The sequence below is a fragment of the Triturus cristatus genome, chromosome 1_2 (genome assembly GCF_964204655.1).
Source record: "Triturus cristatus chromosome 1_2, aTriCri1.1, whole genome shotgun sequence".
NCBI classification, from domain to species: Eukaryota; Metazoa; Chordata; class Amphibia; order Caudata; family Salamandridae; genus Triturus; species Triturus cristatus.
The window spans coordinates 953,642,634-953,663,888 of NC_140580.1; the positions used below are offsets into that span (position 1 = coordinate 953,642,634).

Genomic DNA, 21,255 nt, shown 5'->3' on the forward strand with positions numbered 1-21,255 from the left:
TGGAGAGGATGCCCATGCGCACTGTAGTCCAGGGGAGGAGTCACCTATCCCAGGATACTTCGAAGACTCTTCCAGGACAACAACGTGCAAACATCCGGACCCAACACTAGGCGGCGATCTATGCACAGTTATGAATGTCAGCAGCCCTACATGCCAAGAACAGATGCATACTGGTAAGTAGCATATTCAGTACCCCCTATGGCACATTCCACTCGTAAGCTAAGGGCCACTATGGCTTTTTTAGGAAGCATTCCTATTGTTGGCATTTGCAAAGCTGCAACATGGTCTACACCGCACACATTCACTAAACATTATTGTTTTGATGTGTCAGCAAAACAACAAGCCACTGTGGGTCACGCAGTACTTAAGACACTATTTCAGACGGCTCCAACAGCTACAGGTTAGCCACCGCTTTAGGAGGATAGTGCTATGTGATCTATGCACAGTATGTTAACTACACAGCTCACATGCCTCGAACGGATAATGTTACTTACCCAGTAAGCATCTGTTCTTGACATGTTCTGTTTGTAATGTAAACAATCTACAACCTTTCTAGGCCAGTGTACAAGAATGGAGAGAAATACCGTGCGACCGGCTGAGAAAGGAAGTCGCTGTTTTTTGTCAGTAGTTCCATCACTGTACGTGAACACCCAAAAAGTGCTCACTTAAACAAGAGCCCCATCGTAACATTCTTGCTAATGAGCACTCACAGTAACCATTTGCCAGCAGCGTGTAAATCAGGCACTCAGTGGTGTACATGCCCGTAGGCACTTCTCAGCAGACGGGCAGATGACTTAATAAGGAACTGCTCTAAATGAGTCGTCGTTAAATGCTACTTCTGTTCCTGCGCATTACATGATAGCTAAAAACCGAGATCAGGGGTAATTTATGTCCACCCTTTCCTGCTTTCCTATTGCCAATGCAGTTTTAGGACTCCGCGGGACCCATTTTTAAAGTGACACGGAGCAGAACAAGTATTGCGAGTTATGCGCAGGGCGGTAAAAAATGTTGACACCCTCCTTCCTTTTGCCCTCTCCCTTGTCCATGGCGGGGCTGCAAGCCTGAAAGTGACGAAGGCGGGTATTGGGCTGGAGCACTGGCTGCAACCGGAGTTGAGGTAGCGCCGTGAGTGCTGAGGCTGAGGTTGTGAGAGCTGCCCCAATATAGGAAAAAAACTGCAAACACTATAAAGCGGACACTGCATCCGGTAGAAATGAAACCAGGCATACGAAGGGCATTGATGGAGGGGGGACAATGGCGCCCGCAGATTTCTTAAATGCGAGGAGTACGTGCAGCTGGAGGTGCGGGGGACAGGAGCATATTTAAGTGAAAGAGTGGCATTGGGCGCTTTATAAAAAAAAAAAGTTAAAGTAAATACGGCGAGCTGAATTTAAATAAAGCTGTGCTCGCCATGAAACTGAAAGCGCATGTTAAATAAAAATAAGCATTTCACACCTTAATTGAAACCAGTGGGAGGGCTGGGGAGGCAGCTATAGCACAGGGAGCGAGCATTCTGCAGTTGGCCATGAAGCTAGTAATGGAACAGCAAGGGACGGAAACTGGTGGTCGGGAGACAACTCTGGACTGACTGGAAAAACATAGTGCGTACGAAGTTATAAAGGACACCGTGTAACGCCGCCAGTACACGATCGAGTCCGGATGGGCCGTCCCAAAAGAAGACAGGGTGGTAACAAAGAAGCCTGATTTTCAATGAAAAGTAAGGGTGGGCGTAAGAAGCTACGCAAAGTGAAGTTCGCACTACGCGAGCTACGCGTAGCACTTCGCGAACTGCGTAGTAACATGTTCGCACTGTGCAAGATGTTGTTTTCAATGATTGCACAGTGCGGACAAGCAACCGGCACTGTGCAATCATTGAAAATGGCATCTTGCACAGTGCGAGCTGTAGTTTTCTGCTGCTCGAGTAGATTTTCACTCGAGCGGCAGCTTTCCCAACGCGAACTGGTAGTTTCTCATCGCGAGCGGTCGCGAGCATACGCGACCCCTCGCAATGAGAAACCTGACCTCCTCGCGTTGGGAATCTCGCCGGGAGGTTTATTTTCCATGCCCGCGATCGCGAACAAGGAAAAAGTCTCGCCGGAATGTCATTTTGCTTGCTCGCGGTCGCCAACTTGACGTTGAGGACCGCGAGCAAGCAAAAAATGACCGCAGCACTACGCAACACTACGCTACGCGTGTTCGCACTGCAGTTCACGTAGTGCGAAGTAGCGCGAACTTCGCAAACTACGCGAGCGTAGCGTAGTGCTTCGCCCAGGATTAATGAAAAGCCAGCGTTTAGCATAAACCATGACGCCACCCAATCAAAAAGAGGGGCGGGGCTTCCACTCCACTTCAGAAATCCTTATCAATTACTATACGCCTCGCAGAGCGAGGAGGCATGCGCGCTCCAACGCTAGGCGAGACCTAATAAACTACTTACCTTGCCGTTTGTGTCCTAGTCGTCATTTCAGACATAGAGAGCCATAATGTTCCATGCCCAGGCATGTAGTCATAAAGTCATAGGATGGAACTACAGGAACTGTGGCAGAGTTTGGAGTAGATGCCCACTCATGACACAAGTGCGGCCAACCTGTGCTCTGCGTGTGTCCAAGAAGCTGTCAAGTGAAGGCTAAAATACAGACCGCAATAGTACTTTAATTTCCACACCGCCACAGTCTTTATCAGTCGATTTGCCATGGCTACCAATATGTCCCTAGACTTTTTTTTTCTGATCTATACCGAAACACCTAGTAAGGAGAATTGTGGGCAGAAACTGAATTTGGTGTTTTAAAAAAAGAAAATGTATAATGACGATTATGTTGACCAAGTAACTTGATTTCACCTGGGACACTATATTCTGATTCAGCATCTTCTTTTGCACATCATTGTACTCTACAGAACTATTGCCACTGATGACATAAAGTCATCCGTTACCATAATAATGATAAATGTTTGCCATCTGTTGTATGTGATGTTAGAAAAGAGATTGTAGACAGTTCTTTATGTTTTGATGGAGTTTATCCAACAGGGATTGTTACCTATAAAAGCATATCACTGTTGTAGACTACGCCTGGCGCAATATTTACTGAGACTGACTTTTGGGGAGAAAAGAGCAGAACTCTGAATTATCAAATAGAGCACATCAGCATGAGACATTAATGCATGTAATCATAAGCAGTCTGTGATAATTGGTGACAATTCGCTTAAGCTAATCAAAAACATTGATTAAGTTAGTCGACCGTATTGTTTTGACAGGAAACAGTGATTCGAAGTTTATATCTCGCTTCTCTGCTTACCCTTTTTATGGTCACTTCCATACATACATATGACACCTCGAATTGTAGTATAGCTGACATGTGACTCAGTGCCATGTAACACTTTCACCCACCCCCAGCCTTTAATGCCAGTAGCATGCTGCATTATGTGACATATATTTTGAAGGTTTTTTTTCTCCATCTGGCATGAGTGAGCAACTGCCTATTGATGCCAGTTCTATAAAAACAACATAGTGTGGACTTTGACTCCACCCAGAGGAGTAACTCTCTCACCTAATGTTGTCTATTTGGTGTATCATTTCGCTGCCTGAGTGCTCAAAACTACTGTTAATCACCACACATTAAAATATTTCTCATAAACCCAATGTATAGAAAAAGCATTTTTTTTGTATTTTATATTTCTTCTCACTGCAACAGGTGTTTTACATTTTTTAGTCAGCTCTCAAAAATCTAACAAAATCCATTTGCTTTGCCATTGTATATTTAACATTGTAAGCATGTAATTAGGTATGCCAGCATGCGAAGACCAGGACTGGCTAAATGGGGTTACACATGAACTGGAGCCACTTTGTAGCTACGGTTCACCGAAACTAATTATTTTCAGTGATCCATAATAAATTGCGGTAGAAATACACGACACACTATGGTCAAATGTATTGCATTTGTAATTGCTTGTTTTTATTATTTTTTAAAATATTTTAATTTGTTTTTCAGACACTGAAGCAACGTCTGGTGAGCCAGCTCCTCCAGGGGGAAGTAAGTAAATTATTCATATGAACTGTTTTTCTTGAGCATTTGTTTTTCTTGTTTCTCTATTAGCTATTAACTGGCCGAATTCTTATATTACTCAGGACGTTCGATCTGAATGGAAGCCGTGTACATTTTTGTCTTTAACTGTCAAACTTCTCCGGCAGTTATTATTATTATTATTATTATTATTATTATTCGGATTTATAAAGCGCATAGCTGCCCCAGTGACGGGGCGTCCCAGTTCAAATTGATTTGTGGATCTTAATGAATGTAATTATATATTGATTCTCTTTCCTGAATCATCAGTCTCAAGCGGAGGTTGGGGATATTAGTTCAGGTTCGTAATTCAGAGCAGCGATTATTGTTACATAAAATCCTTCAAAAGATAACTTCAAAGCAAAAGGCAATAGTTACCAAGGGAAGGGCTGGCTGTAACGTCCAGGGCACAGGTATTAAATGCAGACACCCGTCACCCAGAGATTACATTTTTGAAGTTACATAAAAAAAAAATACCCCTAACTTGGGGGATTTTGATAGGCTTGTCCTTCTGTAGGACGGGGCAGATCCATTCATGATATTTCAGTCATGCATGATGCAGCGTTTAATATGGTGTCAATATTTGTCTACAGTGGAATAGTTTACAGTATCCCCATCTCATGTTTGACATATACAGCTTTCATGGAGGTATCAATTAAATGTTCCCCTCACTAATTGAAGTATTTGTACGAAAAACGTTATGGTGAATATTTGTGTTAGTCTGCCTTGTAAATTCGTGCTAATCAGCAACTAATAAACTACAAATGTATGTCAGCAGAAACCTTTTGTTTTACGTTTACAAACCGCCATATACGGCATAAGCGGTTGCAACCACCATACAACAGTGCACAGAAAGACTACACCCCTTGTGTGGTCAGCTTAGGCCTGAAGATGCCATATATGAAGCCAAAGGACAGCGGGTTTGCTCATTTAAGGACAAGACTACCTTCTCAGAAACATCTAAAAGTCTTTACCTTGGAGTCACCCAACAGCTTATGTAGGGGAGGTGAATCCGCCACCTTTGAAATTTGGGAACCTCTTCTATCGTTTGGGAAATAGCCTTCTGAATGGCTGTTAATTTCAGCAAGACCTTCAATGTGGAGACTCTCGGGGTGTTTTACTCAAGATCAACTCACCATTTGTAGTGTTACCATCGTCCAGAGCTTTAATACTGAGGGTCTCAACATGTAGTTAACATTCTTCTAAAGTGAATTAGTGTGTCCAGACCAATGATGTGGAAGAGGTTGTATATGCATTCGAGCTGGAGTATACTATCCAGTTCCGACAACACCATTGATAAATTGCTGAACCCTCATAATCGGCGATAGAAATGGAAGCAACAGCACAACATATACCACCACCATATGCCATCACCACCATATACCGTCATAACCAACATATACCACCACCGTATACCATCACCACACATAATGGTGCCTCAGCCTGTGATTTTTAATCAGCCTGAACGAACAAGGCTAATATTGTTCCTATTTAGAAAATGGGAAGTCATCATGCAAAGGAAAGACTAAGAGGTGAGTCAGGGTACTGCACTACAACTTACCATGCCATGCAGGGTACACAGTCAGATTTGGGTATGTTCTCCCCTTAGATGCTGAACTCAGATGTATACTTCTAACAACAGATTGCTCACCTTCATCATAATCAGATTTACTTTATTCGGCTATTTAAAGCCATATAAGTCCAACAGGACGATAGAATAGATAGTTAAACATGAATGCAATAAATCATAGCAGTTTAAAATGTGTGCATTTAAACAACTAGAGGAGTAATCTGACAAGGACAATATAAACTTTTCCAAAGAGTAATATAAAGTAAGGATATAAAGTAGAATGTAACTAATTTAGTTCTAAAAAGACCTAGGTCTGGAGTGACCTTGAAAATGCATTATTCAAAAAACCATTAGAACTAATTTGCCAACCATGTTTCTTAACATAGCGGCAACCGATATATACGTTCGAGGCATTTGTAGCTGTAGATACATATTCTTTGCATACTCCTGCCATCTAGTGCTGGATCTGGTTGTGAGCAAGTTGTTTTTCTTCGAAGGAGTCTTTCAAGTCACAAAATCGAGTGACTCATCCTCTTGGTTATAATGTGCATGGACTACGACTCCATTTTTAGATTGCTTTTGTTCCGTCATCTGGTTCGGACGTGTGTTCTTGCGCTCCGGATCGAGACCATATGGGTCTCTTTTCAGTTCCCAATCCACTCTAACCCGCACCAGTATTGTTTATCGATTGTTACCACTTTGCGTATCGAGGGACAGTTGCCCGTCGGATCGACATGTTTATACTGCGGCCCCTCTAGGACCTCGCCTTTCAGGGCCTTCGAAATTACTCTCCACCAGGCCCTTCACAAACGCCCCTTCTGGTGATGGCAATGATGCCTTTCCATTTCTGCCCCTGCTGCCACGCACAATACCTATGAACCGACTCCCATCAGGTCGGTTACCTGTGTTTGTCACCGGAACACAGGGAAGTGGATTGCAAGGCTTGTCGAGCTTCCCGCTCCAAAAAGACTCTCAGGGATCGATGAGCTCGAAATGCAGCGGAGGGCCACAGATGACACTCCCGAGCTCTTCAGCCATGAAGACATCGTAGAAGAACACTCACCGGATTCCATAGTGGAGGAGGAAGCATTCTCCATCGAAGATAGTTCTGAATCCGAGCATGATCAGTACTCACAGAAACCACAACTGAGGTCTTAGCAATGAGGACTATGCTATCTGCCCCATGTGGATCACCATAAAAAACATCCAACACCTCTAGAAAAAGAAGCATTTGAATCCACCACTACCTCAAGGCCATGGTCTGCTCCAAATGGCTGGTTAGGAAGCCCACCCTCAAGCTCAGCTCCAAAACACTAGCCGAAGCCTTCAGCTTTGACACGCTCTGCACCTACCCGGCCACCTGTGCCGATTCAACCTTCAATATCTTCCACTTCAGCTCCGAGTGGAACTTTGGCACCATAGCGCAAACATAACATTGAACCGAAAGCTTTCAATTCGACACTGAAAAAGACCGTTGAGGCTCCTGTCGAGCTGTTTCTACAAGCTTCATTAGAAATTGGACACTAAAAAAAGACAAATCCAGATACAAACACACGTTCAACTTTAGGAACTGCATGCAAGCAGTCTCCGAATGGATGATTCAAAACTCCCTAAAGTTGAACGGCGATAAAACCGAGGTCCTGATCTTTGGTAAGAATCAAGATATTTGGTCCAGTGAGTGGTGGCCCCCATCTTTGGGATCCTGCCCTATTCCATCCCACTCTACCAGGAACCTTGGCGTTATATTTGACACCTCGCTGACTATGACTCTCCAGGTCAATAGAACGCTGGCCACCTGCTGGGGGGTTATCAAGATTCTTAGGAGAATCGTTCACTATCTTTCCCTCCAGGCTCGTAAGCAGATTGTGGTTGCGCTAGTGGGTTCAAGGTTGGACTATTGCAACGCACTATATGCAGATATCAACAAGGGTCTCATTCAACGCCTTCAGGCTGTGCAGAACGCTGCAGCAAGATTTGTTCTGGCTGTACCTAATGCTTCCTCGGCTACATTAGCCAGGAAGAGTTTGCACTGGCTTCCAATCCAGCATAGGATCTCGTTCAAACTTCTGTGCTTGGCGTATGGAGCCCTGTTGGCCGGATCCTCTGATGCCTTAGGTTCTCTGCTAACCTGCTATATGCCAAGCATGTGTCTTCGCTCCTCCGAGATAAATCTTCTTGTAGTTCCCCGTTCCAAGAAAGTCAGATGGGGCAGCAGGGCCTTTTCCAACGTGGCCCCTTGATTATGGAATGCCCTCCCCTCGGAGATTAAGGCCCAACCTTCACTAGCCCTCTTTAAAAAAGCGCTCAAAACGTGGTGTTTCATCAAGGCCTACCAGTAAGCAAGTTTATTTGATCTAACTAGCATTCTTTGGTTAGGCGCCTTGACGCCCATTGGGCTTAGTAGCGCATTACAAATTGGATTTCATTCATTCATTCATTCATAGTTGGAAGTGCCTCAAAGTAGCACTTCCAAGCACAGAATTGACAAGTGCCAGGGGCTAGCCACAATTTTAGCCCATTTGTCACACTTGGGCGAGTGCCACACCTTACAGGTTTTTGCTTCTGTAGTGGAGACCGCTCAGACACAAGTTTGCAAGTACCAAATTCTATGGTGGCGAGTCAGTCAAGTTGCAAGTGCCACATGTCAGGGTTGGTGACTTCTCCAGCAGTGCAGACAGCTTGGGCACACATAAGCAGGTGCCTCAACTACAGTGGAAGAGACAACGGTCAGATCAGCACGGGAAGGCTAAGATAATTCTGCAGATCCTCCACTTCGGTGTCTGTGGCTGGGTCTGAGACTGTATTACGCCAGTCACACTCTTCACATGTTTCCGGTGGATGGATTTGCAGCACCAGGGTTAGTTGCTCTAGTCCGTACCAGTAGTCGGCTCATCCTGCAGAGATGGCTGGTTTGCTCACTCCTTCCCCCTTCTAGGCAGGAATCTCCAGGCACTCAAGGACAGGGAAAACAGTTTTTCCTTCAGATTAAACTCCATGCACATTGATGAGGTAGGTTGCTTGCAAATTGATACCCACTATGATTCGTTGCCATCACAGGGATGGTGGCCTGCTGGGTTTAGCAGACCGTCATATATATATATTAATTTTAAATGCAGCTTGTTTTCCTTAAAGGAACACCGATTGCATTTTAAATACAAATTTTGAAAACATTTTTTAAGAGTAGGCAGTGGTCCCATGGACCACTGGCTACTCCTAAAAAACTGTTTTGACATTTCACAAAGGGGAAGAGGTTTGCAATTGGGTTACCACTATCTTTCAGTTGCAAATAAAAATGTGTGATTTGAGTCTGAATTTCGGTCAGAAAACTATAATACATAACATCAGGGACCTATTTTTGGGAGGGATGCCTCGTACTCGCCACTTCCAGTTTTTACAGAATTACTGAATGGGTTTAGTATATTTAAAAACACATTTATTGACCCCAAAGCTTGCCATTTAACTGAATAGCAGGGTATACAACCAGTAAATGCATTTGTACATCTGGTTCCATGGGACGTCCCCTCACCTCTGGACAGCTGGCCGTCAGGCACACACCAGCTCCAGTCATGCAGTTGTCCTTTGGGTACTCTGTGGAGCACAGCCTTGTTGGTGAAAGACAATTCGAAACTTTAACAACAAGGGAGTGAACAGCTCCCACTTTTAAGTAGGAATGTGTATTCCCAGTCTGTTCTTACCAAACAGATTTGGTTGGGTGTGTTTTCCATTAATGTGTCCTTCTTAGGCTGTCTTCCAGACTCTGCATCAGACTAGGGTGAGGCTTTTCTCAGCAGGGTTGTCTCCAGTATGGAGCACCCACAACAGAAACACAGTGCGGTGTGAGCAGTCTGCACATGACTATCAATGATACACCTGGCAGTGATCAAAAAGAAAGGGAAAAGGCAGACTCCCCTCTAAAAGACGCTGCACACCTTGACAACAGGAACTGCATTCACACCTTAACTCGCACCATAGACCAAATGTCAGTCTTCAAGAATACTAATCAGTAGCCCTCAATGTCAGGAGGTCCTAATAGAATTAACATGGAAAGTCTTTCTCCTCATTCGTCACCTCAGTGTTTATGTTCCCTCCATCCAGCTCAGGTATATCATCAATATACTTCCACCTTCTGGGAAAATAACCTCACCTCCATCTTGTACACATAAAAAGATCAGGGGCTTCCTAAATGGAAATAACAGGCCTGCGCCAATCCTGATTCACTCAATCATTCAAACTACAACCAATACTACATTCAACATACATCTATCCATGCTGTCAGTATCTTTGCTCTAGGATCCAGGTTTATCAGTAGCTAAAGAACCTTACAAGACAGTTTATTCGTCATTGTGTATCGATTCTGTGGTAAATAACTTTTTGCATAGAAGCAGAGTGTTTTAAATGAGGTATAAAAAATGTAAGACTCATTATATACTTCTTCAGTCTGTTAATTTTCCTGACGAACTGTTTCAACAGTTGTCATTGATTTTGTCGGTTCTTTTCATACTTGGTGGCTATTAATGTATTATTATCATGTTTAAAGATAAATCATTGATCGGGACATGGGGTCCCTGTGGCCCGTATAGGCCTGGAAGGGGAGCTGTGTGCGTGTGTGCCCCACTCCCACATTTGAACTAGGTCAGGCCCCCAGGGGAAGGTGACCCAGGGCCAACATTGGCCTGGGTTTAATACGTGCCTCCCTCGCCCCACAGAATGTGCCAGGCCTTGGGAATGGGTTCCCCAGAGCCAAAATCAGCCCAGGGAAGGAGGCTCCATGTGTCTCCCCTAAATATGCTATGGGCCCCCGGGGGCAAAAGCATCTCGCGGAGAAGGCCTTTGGGTTAGCTGGCTTTGGGACGTTGACCATATGTCAAATCCTACAGCCAGCCTCCCACTGCTTACGGCCAAAGGCTGTGCGTGACGTTAGGTTGGCTACTTACTGGTGGTTGGCCACAGGGCAGGCCCTGCGGCCCTGCATGGCGGTGGTTGGATTTATGTATGGTAAATAAATATTACTTTACATCACAAAAAAGCTACAGCGACGTTATAGTTTGGCAATAGCATTAAAAAACCGTAGCAATTCACTGAAAAAAACAAAGGTTACAGGGACATTATAGTTGGAAATTGAATTTAAAATAAAACTTAGAAATACCCTAAAAAAACAAATGTTACAGGGACTTTATAGTTAGGTTTACATTTTGCACACATAAAACCATAGAAATTCATCAGTTGTATATACAATTCTCTCAAATAACTATAACTAATTCCCTAAGGTAGCTATAACATGCGCCCTCACCATGCACTGCTTATTTCCCCACATATTGCATCACTCATAACATCTTCTATAACATCATTGATAATATCACTGCAACATTTGCTGTAAATATATTGATGAGAAAACTGTGCATGGTGGGGATGCGTGAATCTATGAGTGGATTCAACAGTGGGTCTGTCAGTGTGTGCATGAGTGAGTGGATCTTTGAGTAGATGCGTAAGTGTCAAAGTGGATCTCTGTGAGTTTGTGAGTGGGTGCATGAGTGTCTCAGTGGGTCTGTGTGAGTGAGTGGGTCTGTGAGTGGGTGCGTGAGTATCTGAGTGGGCCTGAGTGGGTGCATGAGTGTCTTAATGGGTATGTGAGTGGGTGCATGTGTCTCAGTGGGTCTGTGAGTGGATGTATGATGGTCTCAGTGGTTCTGTGGTTCTGTGAGTGTGTGAGTGTGTGCCTGAGTGGGTCTGTGAGTGGATGCGTGAGGATCTCAGTGTGTCTGTGAGCGGGTGTGTGAGTGTCTTAGTGGGTATGCGAGTGGGTGCATGTGTCTCTCAGTGGGTCTATGAGTGGGTGCATGAGTGTCTGAGTGGGTGTGTGAGTGGGTGCTTGAGTGTCTGAGTGGGTCTGTGAGTGGTTGCATGAGTGTCTCATTGGGTCTGAGTACATGAGTATCTGAGTAGTTCTTGGAGTACATGAGTTTCTGAGTGACTGAATAAGTGAATGAGTGGCTCTCCATGTGGGTGCATGAGTCTCTGAGTGGGTCTGTGAGTGAGGAGTTTATTATCACTAAAGCCGAAAGGTCCGACATATAAACCATAACCTGGTCCACTGGAAAACTTTGCTGGGCCAAAACTAAAACAAATAAGACATCAAAGTTTTTCCTGTAGAGGATTAAGACATACATCAGGCCTCAAACATTTCCCAGCAGACAGACAGAATAGATAGACTTGGTCAAAGGATATCTGTCTGCAAGCATTAAGTCCACTAATTTAGACCGCAAATCAAAACTGGCCACATGCTGCAGTTCAGTTTCCACGCATGGTGATTGTGCAGATGTACATGCAGTACTCAACGCCGTTGCTGAGATAGAACGTCCTCTTGCAGGGGTAGCTCAATAGTATGGCAGATGTTCAGACTCCAGGGATCTGGGTAGCATACTGTTCTGGCCAATACATGGCAGTCAGAATGACTTTGACCTGGTCTGTCAACCTAAAAAATCGAATCCTGCTACTGACTAGCTGGTTGTGGCACTGGAAGGATAAATGAGTGACTTGGCGTCGCTGCAGTATCGGAGGAGGAGGATGATGACACTTGTGCTTGCTGTTATGCTTAGCCTCGGCTGCTTCAGCAGCCTCTGGAAATGTGAAACGTTGGGGTTGGTTGCTGTAATGGCCGGGAAAGTTATCACTGTCTCTAGGCCAGAACTCATGAGTTGCACCTATGTTTACGTTATTGCTGGTGAAATTGATGAGCAGATATAAGCAATCCTATGGAGTAGGTCATAACATGTCTTTTCTTGAATCTCTAATGCGGAGTTGGCCTCCATGAAATGTTTAGAGCCATCAAAGGACATGTCTTTCAGGGATGTTAGGGCAACCCCAAAATAGCCAGTTGAATGCAACCAGGCTTGTCTCCTGAGCACTACACCGGTAGCCATTGTGCAGCCTTCACAGTCAATGGTATCAAGGCCAGAAAGTATGTTGATGCATCCAGTGCACCCTGAATGGTTTGGGCAAAATTGACCCCTATGTGTCTGGGATGGCTAGCAATATTTTGTTGACCATGTTGTACAAGATGTTGTGAATTTAGCAAGCCTAAGACTAGACTGGCATAAGAACACCTCTTTTTAAGGAGCCATTGTGCATAGATTCTCTATCAACAGAGTTGCATGAAAGGGCTAAGGAGTTACTTTACTGGTTGATGCCTGTACCATGAGGCTTTCAGGTGTTGCCAAGGAAGGTTGAGTCAGTAGGAGACAGTCTATCTCATTTTATGACAGACCGACTGCCTGAAGGGGCCAGTCATATTTTTGCCTAAGTAGCAATAAGAATGTCTGTGAGTGTCTCATTAAAGGACAGAGGGCAACTGGAGGCCACGCCGGCTGGAGGATTATTATTTATAAACTCTATCCATTCTCAGCGGTAGGCAGCTGTACGTCCAGGACCACAACTGAAAAGGAAGAGCTTTCTTCCATTGGTGGATCAAGTGACAAGTCGATCTTACTCTCTGGAGAGGTGTCAAAACCACTTGCCGTCTGTACTTCCAAATAAAGTCCTCCATCAGTGTAGTGGTGGGGAGCAGTTTGTCTACCTCCTCACTATTATCTCCTCTGTGAGGAACTTGTATAAGCCTTGGACTGCATCTGAATTGGAGCTGAACAGAGCTTCTAAAGACCCATGGTAATATAGACAGTGTAAAAGACGCTGGAAGTCCAGGTTCAGTCATGGGTGGCTGTGCCTCATTTGATAGTAGTACCGCATAAGTCTGTTGTGGGCCGATATTGTGTCGGGGACTACCATAGACAACAGTGCAGAAAGGACTAACATGGACCTTCATGCCAAAGTGGTGTTGGCAAGCAGCTGATGACATGTCCAACAGGGTCAGTTGTTGCCGGGAAATTGCCCACAGGAGAAAGGGCACCCAAAGGATCCTGCTGCTCTAAAGGGGCTTCAGAAGAAGGCAGTAGCATCTTAAAAATATGCATCTGACCTCCTTGAAGGCCTGTATTCGCTGTAGGGTCGACAACGGCCAGGGTGCGCCAAGACCATGTGTTTTCACTGTCAGAGTTAGTAGACTGCCCCAGTGAAGGGCCCATGGAGTGGCTTCACAGGATGCTCCCATTGAAAATGATACAAACAGCAGCACTGTCTTGGGAGCTGCAGGGTGATCTAAAAACTTTTTTAAAAATATGAAAAAGTCAGTGGTAATCTATAGAAAGGAGAAACCGGCCACCAACCCTTGCACTAAAGCACACCCCTTTTCAGAAGGATATGCAGTTGTGATCAGGCAAAATGCCATCACTCATAAGACAGTTGAGCTGACTCATAGCCCCATGCATGCTGTTTGCTGTGATAGGCAGTAGCAGTATGTGAATGCCCCTCTTGAAAGACATGACGCAGAATAGACCTTCTATGTATGTATTTTTAAGGAATTTGTGTTTTTAAGAGCCTGGCAGACAGCTGAAGCGCACCAGTGCCTCCTAACAAGTTTCAGCAAGGATTTTCTCACTACAAATGCTTTACCCGCAGGGTTTGTTAAAGGGGGTAACCGCTGCCAAAACTCTTTACTACTAAGATAATCTGTAAGAGGCATGTAACAAAAAAAGGCTTTAACACCGAGTAAAAATTATACACCCTTGAAGGCCTATTGGATTTAACATACGGGGAGCCGCTTTGCTGGTGATTTCACGGATCGCGGGGACTTCAAGCCCCAGGAGACCTTCCTGCTCGCGCCTGGAGGTGCTGACGCTGTTGCTGTGCGCCCAGGGGGGGCATATTTAACGACTCGTGGCACCCGCTTCACGGAAGCCGCTTCGCTGGTGATTTCACGGATCGCGGGGACTTCAAGCCCAGGAGACCTTGCTGCTCGCGCCTGGAGGCGCTGACGCTGTTGCTGTGCGCCCAGGGGGGCATTTTTAACTACTCGCGGGCCCGTCTGCGCCCGTCAGCGACCGGACCGGGCCAACCCTTTTTCGCCGAGACACCAGCATGGGTAAGCGAAAAGACTTATGTTCCGCAGTTTCTACCAAATCTAAGGCAAAGATACCACGCAACTGTGCCTCCATTATTTCTTATTTGACTACAGCTGTGGGGGCCATAACCAACGAGATTCAGGATGTGGAGGCTCAACTGGGGTTGGGGACTGATGGAACAGTTGTTATTGCCACCGAGGGTGCTCTATGTCCAGATCCCGTCCCCAGCCAAATAATAGATGTGGCTGTAAATAATACTACTAGAGACAATGACATTGCTTCTACGTCTTGCCCCAAAGGTCAATTAGAGGATAAGGGGAGCACGGAACTATTAAGAGACGGGGCTGTAGCCTCTGCTAAAAAAGAGAAGAACATTTTTTCAAAAACGTGCCCGCCACAAAGAAGTTATCAACACGGAAGGGGTGTGCTGATCAACGGCCTGCAGAGGAACTGATCTCCTATAATTTGACTAATGTGGACGTGGACCCGGTTCTCTCACACATTGACATGCTTATTGGATCACTATAAGAGGACTTATTTAAGTATGTTAAATCTGGTCTAGATCGTGTGATGGATAGGCTAACTGAAATAGAGTCCAAACTTAATGACTTCAGTGTGGGAGGGAGTCAGGCTCACAAAGTAAATATTGTGGGTTACAAATCCGGTAAAGCTGAGGATGGCAGGAGTCTACTAACATCTTGTATCACGATCCCTGATGATGATAGGGTACCGACCCCGATACCCTTGGGGCCCTCTAATAGAATTGATGTATGTGGTGGCCATATGGGCGCTATCGCTAAGGGAGTTGTGAGTTCCACCCAGCGGAAGCCCAACATACCATCTTTGACAGGGTCAAATCTAACATCATCAGGAGCACCTGTCAAACAAGTAGTGCTGAATCTGCCACCGGAGGCCTCTCCTCTAGTGGCGGTTTTAGTAGGGGTGTCCCCTCTTAAAAGTAATAGCACTGAGACAACTGAGGAGCTAATTCATAGACTTATGTTCTGCTGCAATAGGGCTTCTGAGGGCGGTTTAAGAGCATCTACACATTATAATGGTCAGGCGGGTAGGCTGGGTGGGAAGTGGTCCTAAAACGGAAGATGGCGATTGCATAGTGATACATTTTGATCGGACATATGTGGCAGGGTGGCTCCTTTATAGGAGCTCTAACCGGGCCAGGGGAGGGATCACAGCTTTACCCCTGGGTTTAGTCTATCCTCCAGACATGGGCGCTTGGGGTAGAGACAGCAAGGGGCCACAAAGATATACGGTAGGAAAGGGCTGTTTAGATCTATTGCCCAAACTACGTATAATGCTGTTCAGTTCCCCAGGGTAAATATTGTTGATCAAACCAGAGGCCATTTAAAAGGGAATACCACTGCAGACAACAGAACTAAAGAGAGTAGGTTTGTGACACCAAATAGATTTGCCCCATTAAGCCAGCTGGATAATAATGACTGACTAGACCCCTGTTCTGAAGGGCATAACGGGGCTGGAGTTAATAACATGATCTGTCTGAGTAAACCTGCCCAAGGGGCAAAGAATATTTCAGGACAGTGTTCCAATATATTAAGCTGGAACATAGCAGGACTGAAAAATAAGTCAGATGACACTAGGTGGAAAGGTTTCCTAAGTGAGTTTGACATGATTGGATTACAGGAAACCTGGGATACTGAGAATAACTTCTGGATGGACGGTTATACCATCTATTCGGAACCAGCTAAAGCATCTGTAACAGGCAGGGCAAAGGGTGGTCTATTGACCTTGATTTCTCTAAAAGTTGCAGGTAATCACTGTAAATTGGACTCAGGTTCACTGAATTGTCTGGTGGTACAGATCACTTTTATGAATGCGCCAAATTTGCTCATTGTTAATTTTTATAATTCATTTGATAAAATTACTACAAATGAACATTTGGTTAGTCTGAATTGTTTCCTTGATCTATATAGTAGGAAACAAACTACTTCTTATTCGGTTATTGTTTTAGGTGATTTTAATGTACATTGTTGCCATCTAAATTGTTATGTCTCGGACAGCCTGGGCCCTGCTAATCATTTAGAGCTGCTTTTTGAACATTCATTGCAGGGTGGTTTTTTGGAGAGCACCTTGGCGGATCATGGCCTATTTTACCCTAATATAATGCACGATGGTGATGATGTCCCCACCTTTAAAGGTAGGGGAGTGCATTCCACCATTGATTATATTTTTATTAGTGTAGCTCTGACCCCTCGGGTGATCGGTTACACCACTAAGTGGTCTGTGTATAGTGACCACAATCCTATGATTTTGATACTGGCGGGAGGTCTTAAGAAAACCCGAAAACCTGACAGACCTGTTTGGATCTCTAATATACGACCCAAAGACCAGGCCCGTAGACTCAAATGGTGCTCGGTAGTGCCGAGGGATTTTCAGGTGAACTTGTCGCATACTGTTGGAAGGGAGATGAACCTTTGTCTAGATGACAACTCGAGGGACAAAGAGGTCCTTATTGCATATACTAAAATTTGCACCCAGGTGGCCTCTGATCTTAAACGCCCTTTTAGGGAACATCAAAACAAAGGGGAGAGATGGTTTGATCGCAGTTGTTCAGCTGCCCATCGAAAGTTGCTAGTGGCCCTAAAGTTTAAACCACAAGATAAGTGTGCCATAGCAGCTATAAGGAAAACATACAAATTGACAATAAATAAACGCAAAAATGAGATTAAACACGAGGCATGGAACGATCTATTGTCTATTTATGTTATTAAATATAGCGTCAAATTTTGGGAAATTGTTAACAAACCCTTTTTTCAAGAATCTATGGTCTCTCCCCTTGACTGTAACATACAGGAGCAAGATTGGCACAATCATTTTAAATCTATATATGGCGATCAGGTTAATCGAGGATCCTCAGGTACCACTTTTGAAGTTGAGGCATACACTCTGACGTTTACGGAGTCAGAAGTAGCGGAGGCCATAACTCAAATGACAAGTAACAAAGCCCCTGGACCAGATGGTGTCCCAGCCGATCTTTTTAAGTTTGATATAATGCTTTGGTCTAAAATATTGGCCCACGTTTTTAGCATGGTTTGTAAAATAGGACTACCTAGATCATGGTCAGAGTTTGTGATTGTCCCGATTTTCAAAAAGGGTAATAGAGGGGACCCAAGCTGACCAATATCGCTCATCAACTCTGCCGTAAAGGTACTTGGAAGGGTGGTACTTAGTAAACTCACAGCCTGGTTAATTGAATCTAATACTCTATCAGATCTGCAATACGGATTTAGGAAAGGAAGAGGCACCATTGATCAGTGCCTTAATCTGCACCTATTAATTGGGAAGTATACCATTGCCAAGAAGGGAACACTACTTGACGTTTATGGACCTTTCCTCGGCCTTTGACCGAGTGAATAGGTCCAAATTATGGGTTATACTCCTCAAGCTAGGTGTGGATAGAAATATTGTTCATTTCCTTGCAGATTTGCATAGGGATCTGACAGCCACTGTGAGATGATCAAAGGGGGAATTGCACCCAGGGAATATGCATCGCTAACGGTGTTAGGCAGGGGTGTATTCTGGCCCCCTTACTCTTCACCCTTTACATTAATAACTTGGATCAAGTTTTAGGGGAAGCCAGCAAAGATATTCCGCGTATGGGGGAGCAGTTGATCCCGGCACTCCTATACACGGATGATGCTGCCCTTTTGGCGAGAGCGACGGTTGGTTTACAACTTCTTTTAAACTCCTTTGCTGCTTTTATGAAATCCTTGGATTTAAGTGTCAATTTCTCAAAATCGCACACAATGATAATTGGCTCCAAGCCTAAAAGTGTTAAAACTCTCCACTGTGAGGGTAATGTTATTACTAGGGTCACCACTTTCCCTTATCTAGGCGTCTTATTTGATGACCGAGGCACATGGATACCGCAATTACATGCAAAGAGAAATGTATTGGCTAGATCCACATCTGCAGTTCTAGGCTTCGCACGCAGGTTAGGGACAAAACCAATGTAAGCTTTACCTGAAAATATATGGAGCAAAATGCACCTCCATTGCAACTTATGGTGCGAATATCTGGGGTTTTAGAGAGGCAAGGGGAATTCAAGTAGTTGAGAACAATTTTTTAAGAAACTTGCTATCGGTGCCACAATTCACGCCAACATATATAATCCATCAAGAGACTGGGATTGGCTTCGTGGAGGATTTAATTGTAATAGCACCTCTCTTGAAATGGATTTCAACTTGGTTAAACCCCGAACTAGAACTGAATCGTGAAGTTATGAGAGATTGTTTGGCTCTAGATCAAGTGAGTCGTATCCCCTGGCTGAGTCACGTTAAAAGGTTGGCAGTGAAATTGGGACGGCCAGAGCTATTTAATCCCCCAGATAAACTAGTAAAGGGTGATATGCAGTAGGTGAACCAATCTTATTTATATATGGCTTCTATGGAAAGAGAAGAAAGGGAGTTGGTAAAATCAACTGTACACGCCTAAAAACGTCTTGTGCAATCGAACCCTATCTGAATGTGGTATCTAATCCTAACCACCGCTTTCTCCTGGTAAGATTCAGGCTGAATCGGCTACATTTTCTTCTTGCCGACCCTCCGGGATGGAGAAGGGTGGAGGACTTGGGTGTATGTTCATGTGATAACTTTTCCACTCAGGACACATTGCACTTTATTTTCTTTTGTGAGCATTTTTTGCACATTCGGAAGCGTTTCATCCTCCCAATTCTAAAAGACAAAGGTTTTCTACAAGTAAAACCAGCACTTATGTATTTACAGTTGCTGTCCAATGTCTGGGAGACTTTTAGCATAGCAAGTTTTCTTACTGCAGCAGTTAGAATAAGGAGGAAAAAATGAGAGCGATCTTCAGGATCTAGCTTATATTAATTGATTTTAACGAATCAAGGTTTTTTATAATGTTACATTTTAGATTGTCTGTCCCTGAACATTCAATGCTTATAATTAGTGTAATATCTTTGCTGCTAATTAATGTTATAGAATAAGGAGGAAAGAATTTGAGTGATATTTATGATCTGGCTTATATTAATTGATTTTAACGAATCAAGTTTTTTTTTTACAATGTTACATTTTAGATTGTTTGTCCCTGATTATTCAATGCTTGTAATTAGTGTAATATCTTTGCTGCTAATTAATGTTATATCAATTTAAATTTTGTGTATGGAATGCTTTTATGGTTTTTAATTAACCGAATAAAGTACTTTTGACTGAATGACTGGATTTAACATACTTTTTTTCTCTCTTTAGTTATTTATTCTTTATTAGTAATTTTGTTTTCTGCATATGTGGTACAGTGTATACATGTAACAATTTAACATTTAATCAATCCACTTGACATAAGTTCCTGCCAAAACCAATGCACAATGCTTCGAAAACATTTTGCTAATAGCAGGTAATAAACTATTCCTGTTAAAGTCCTACCCATATGATGACTAAGAGTCACAATTGTTGCAGTCTGAGCAGGAGAAAACAGAGAAAGTACATGAGTGCCAGGTACCTGTTGATGTGTAAGGGGCGGTGGTGGGGTTGTGGTAGACAAACTACGGACATAAGCCCTACACAACCCCATGTGTGCATTCCCAATGGCCAAAGAGCCATTGACACCATGTATGTTCATTTACTTCACTCTCACAGGGGCATTCATGAGATTTCTCCTGTGGTTTAGCCAATAACCTAGCCTACTCAACACATGTCCTTATATTATTTCTATGGGCTCTTAAGTCTTTTAAGAGTGTCCGCCTCAGGTTTCACCCATGGTTTAGTATCGCATAGCATTTGCCCCAGGCTTGCTGTGGTGGCCACATTCCAAGCCATGCCCAATCGACCAAACCACAAACATACTTAGTATTTTGATCTAATCGGTTACCCTTAGTGGCACACTAAAGAAGGCAACGATATCTGATTATTCATAATTTCCAATACCACCCCGTGACAGCGGTCCAATAGGGCACAGTTAAGTGACAGAGCCATAGCATGTTTAAAGTCTGCACCGTCTCAGGCACAGCGTGGGCACTCAGAAGATGTCACCAACATACATCTTACTAATGCTCTTCAGAGATAGGTACATCTGCTTCAGGTAATTAAAATGGGTTTATTTAAAGAATGGATATCACAATAACGTCTTTGTATATTCTATGCAGGGCAAATAAATAAATAAGCGCGGCCGAAGCGGACCGCGTTTGTGTAATTAAGTAAATAAATAAATAAACAAGCGCGTCCGAAGCGGACCGCGCTTGTGCAAGCTGGCTCAATATCCCGTGACGCAAATGTGATCTTTGTGTGGTTACACCAGATAAATGCATCCTTCTGTAAACCGTTGAAATATCTTCCACCTGCAACCATACTCAAGCAGACCGGCAGTTCGTGTGCACCCATGGGGCGTGACAAAGAAATAAAAGAAGACCAGTACAAAAAGATGGCGTCTGTTCCAGTGAGGCGATGTGGCAACATCTAGAACGCCGATCTTGGAACTGCGGAAGCAGACCTGGCATCGGCTTTCCCGCACACACAAAAATGGAAAGACATGCCCATCCAAAATGCAAAACAAAACCACGGCAGAAAGCATCAACATTGAACGCCTATAGGAAACAAATGCGCATGAAGGAACAAGCTCCGATTCGGGAGCGGATTATGTGCTGGCGAGTTCTCGCAACAAAAAACATTGCAATAATAAA

The 21,255-nt window shown here is 44.0% G+C and overlaps 1 protein-coding gene across 14 annotated transcripts in view; it reads left to right on the forward strand.

The window, feature by feature from the left end:
• ZNF618 (zinc finger protein 618) overlaps positions 1–21,255 on the forward strand; it is a 1,018,163-nt gene that overhangs the window by 565,739 nt on the left and 431,169 nt on the right. For all 14 annotated transcript variants that reach the window (XM_085610043.1, XM_085610045.1, XM_085609994.1 and 11 more), the window contains exon 6: positions 3,987–4,028. In XM_085610043.1, coding sequence (XP_085466169.1) covers positions 3,987–4,028 — 42 coding nt within the window. The remainder of the gene's footprint in view (positions 1–3,986; positions 4,029–21,255) is intronic.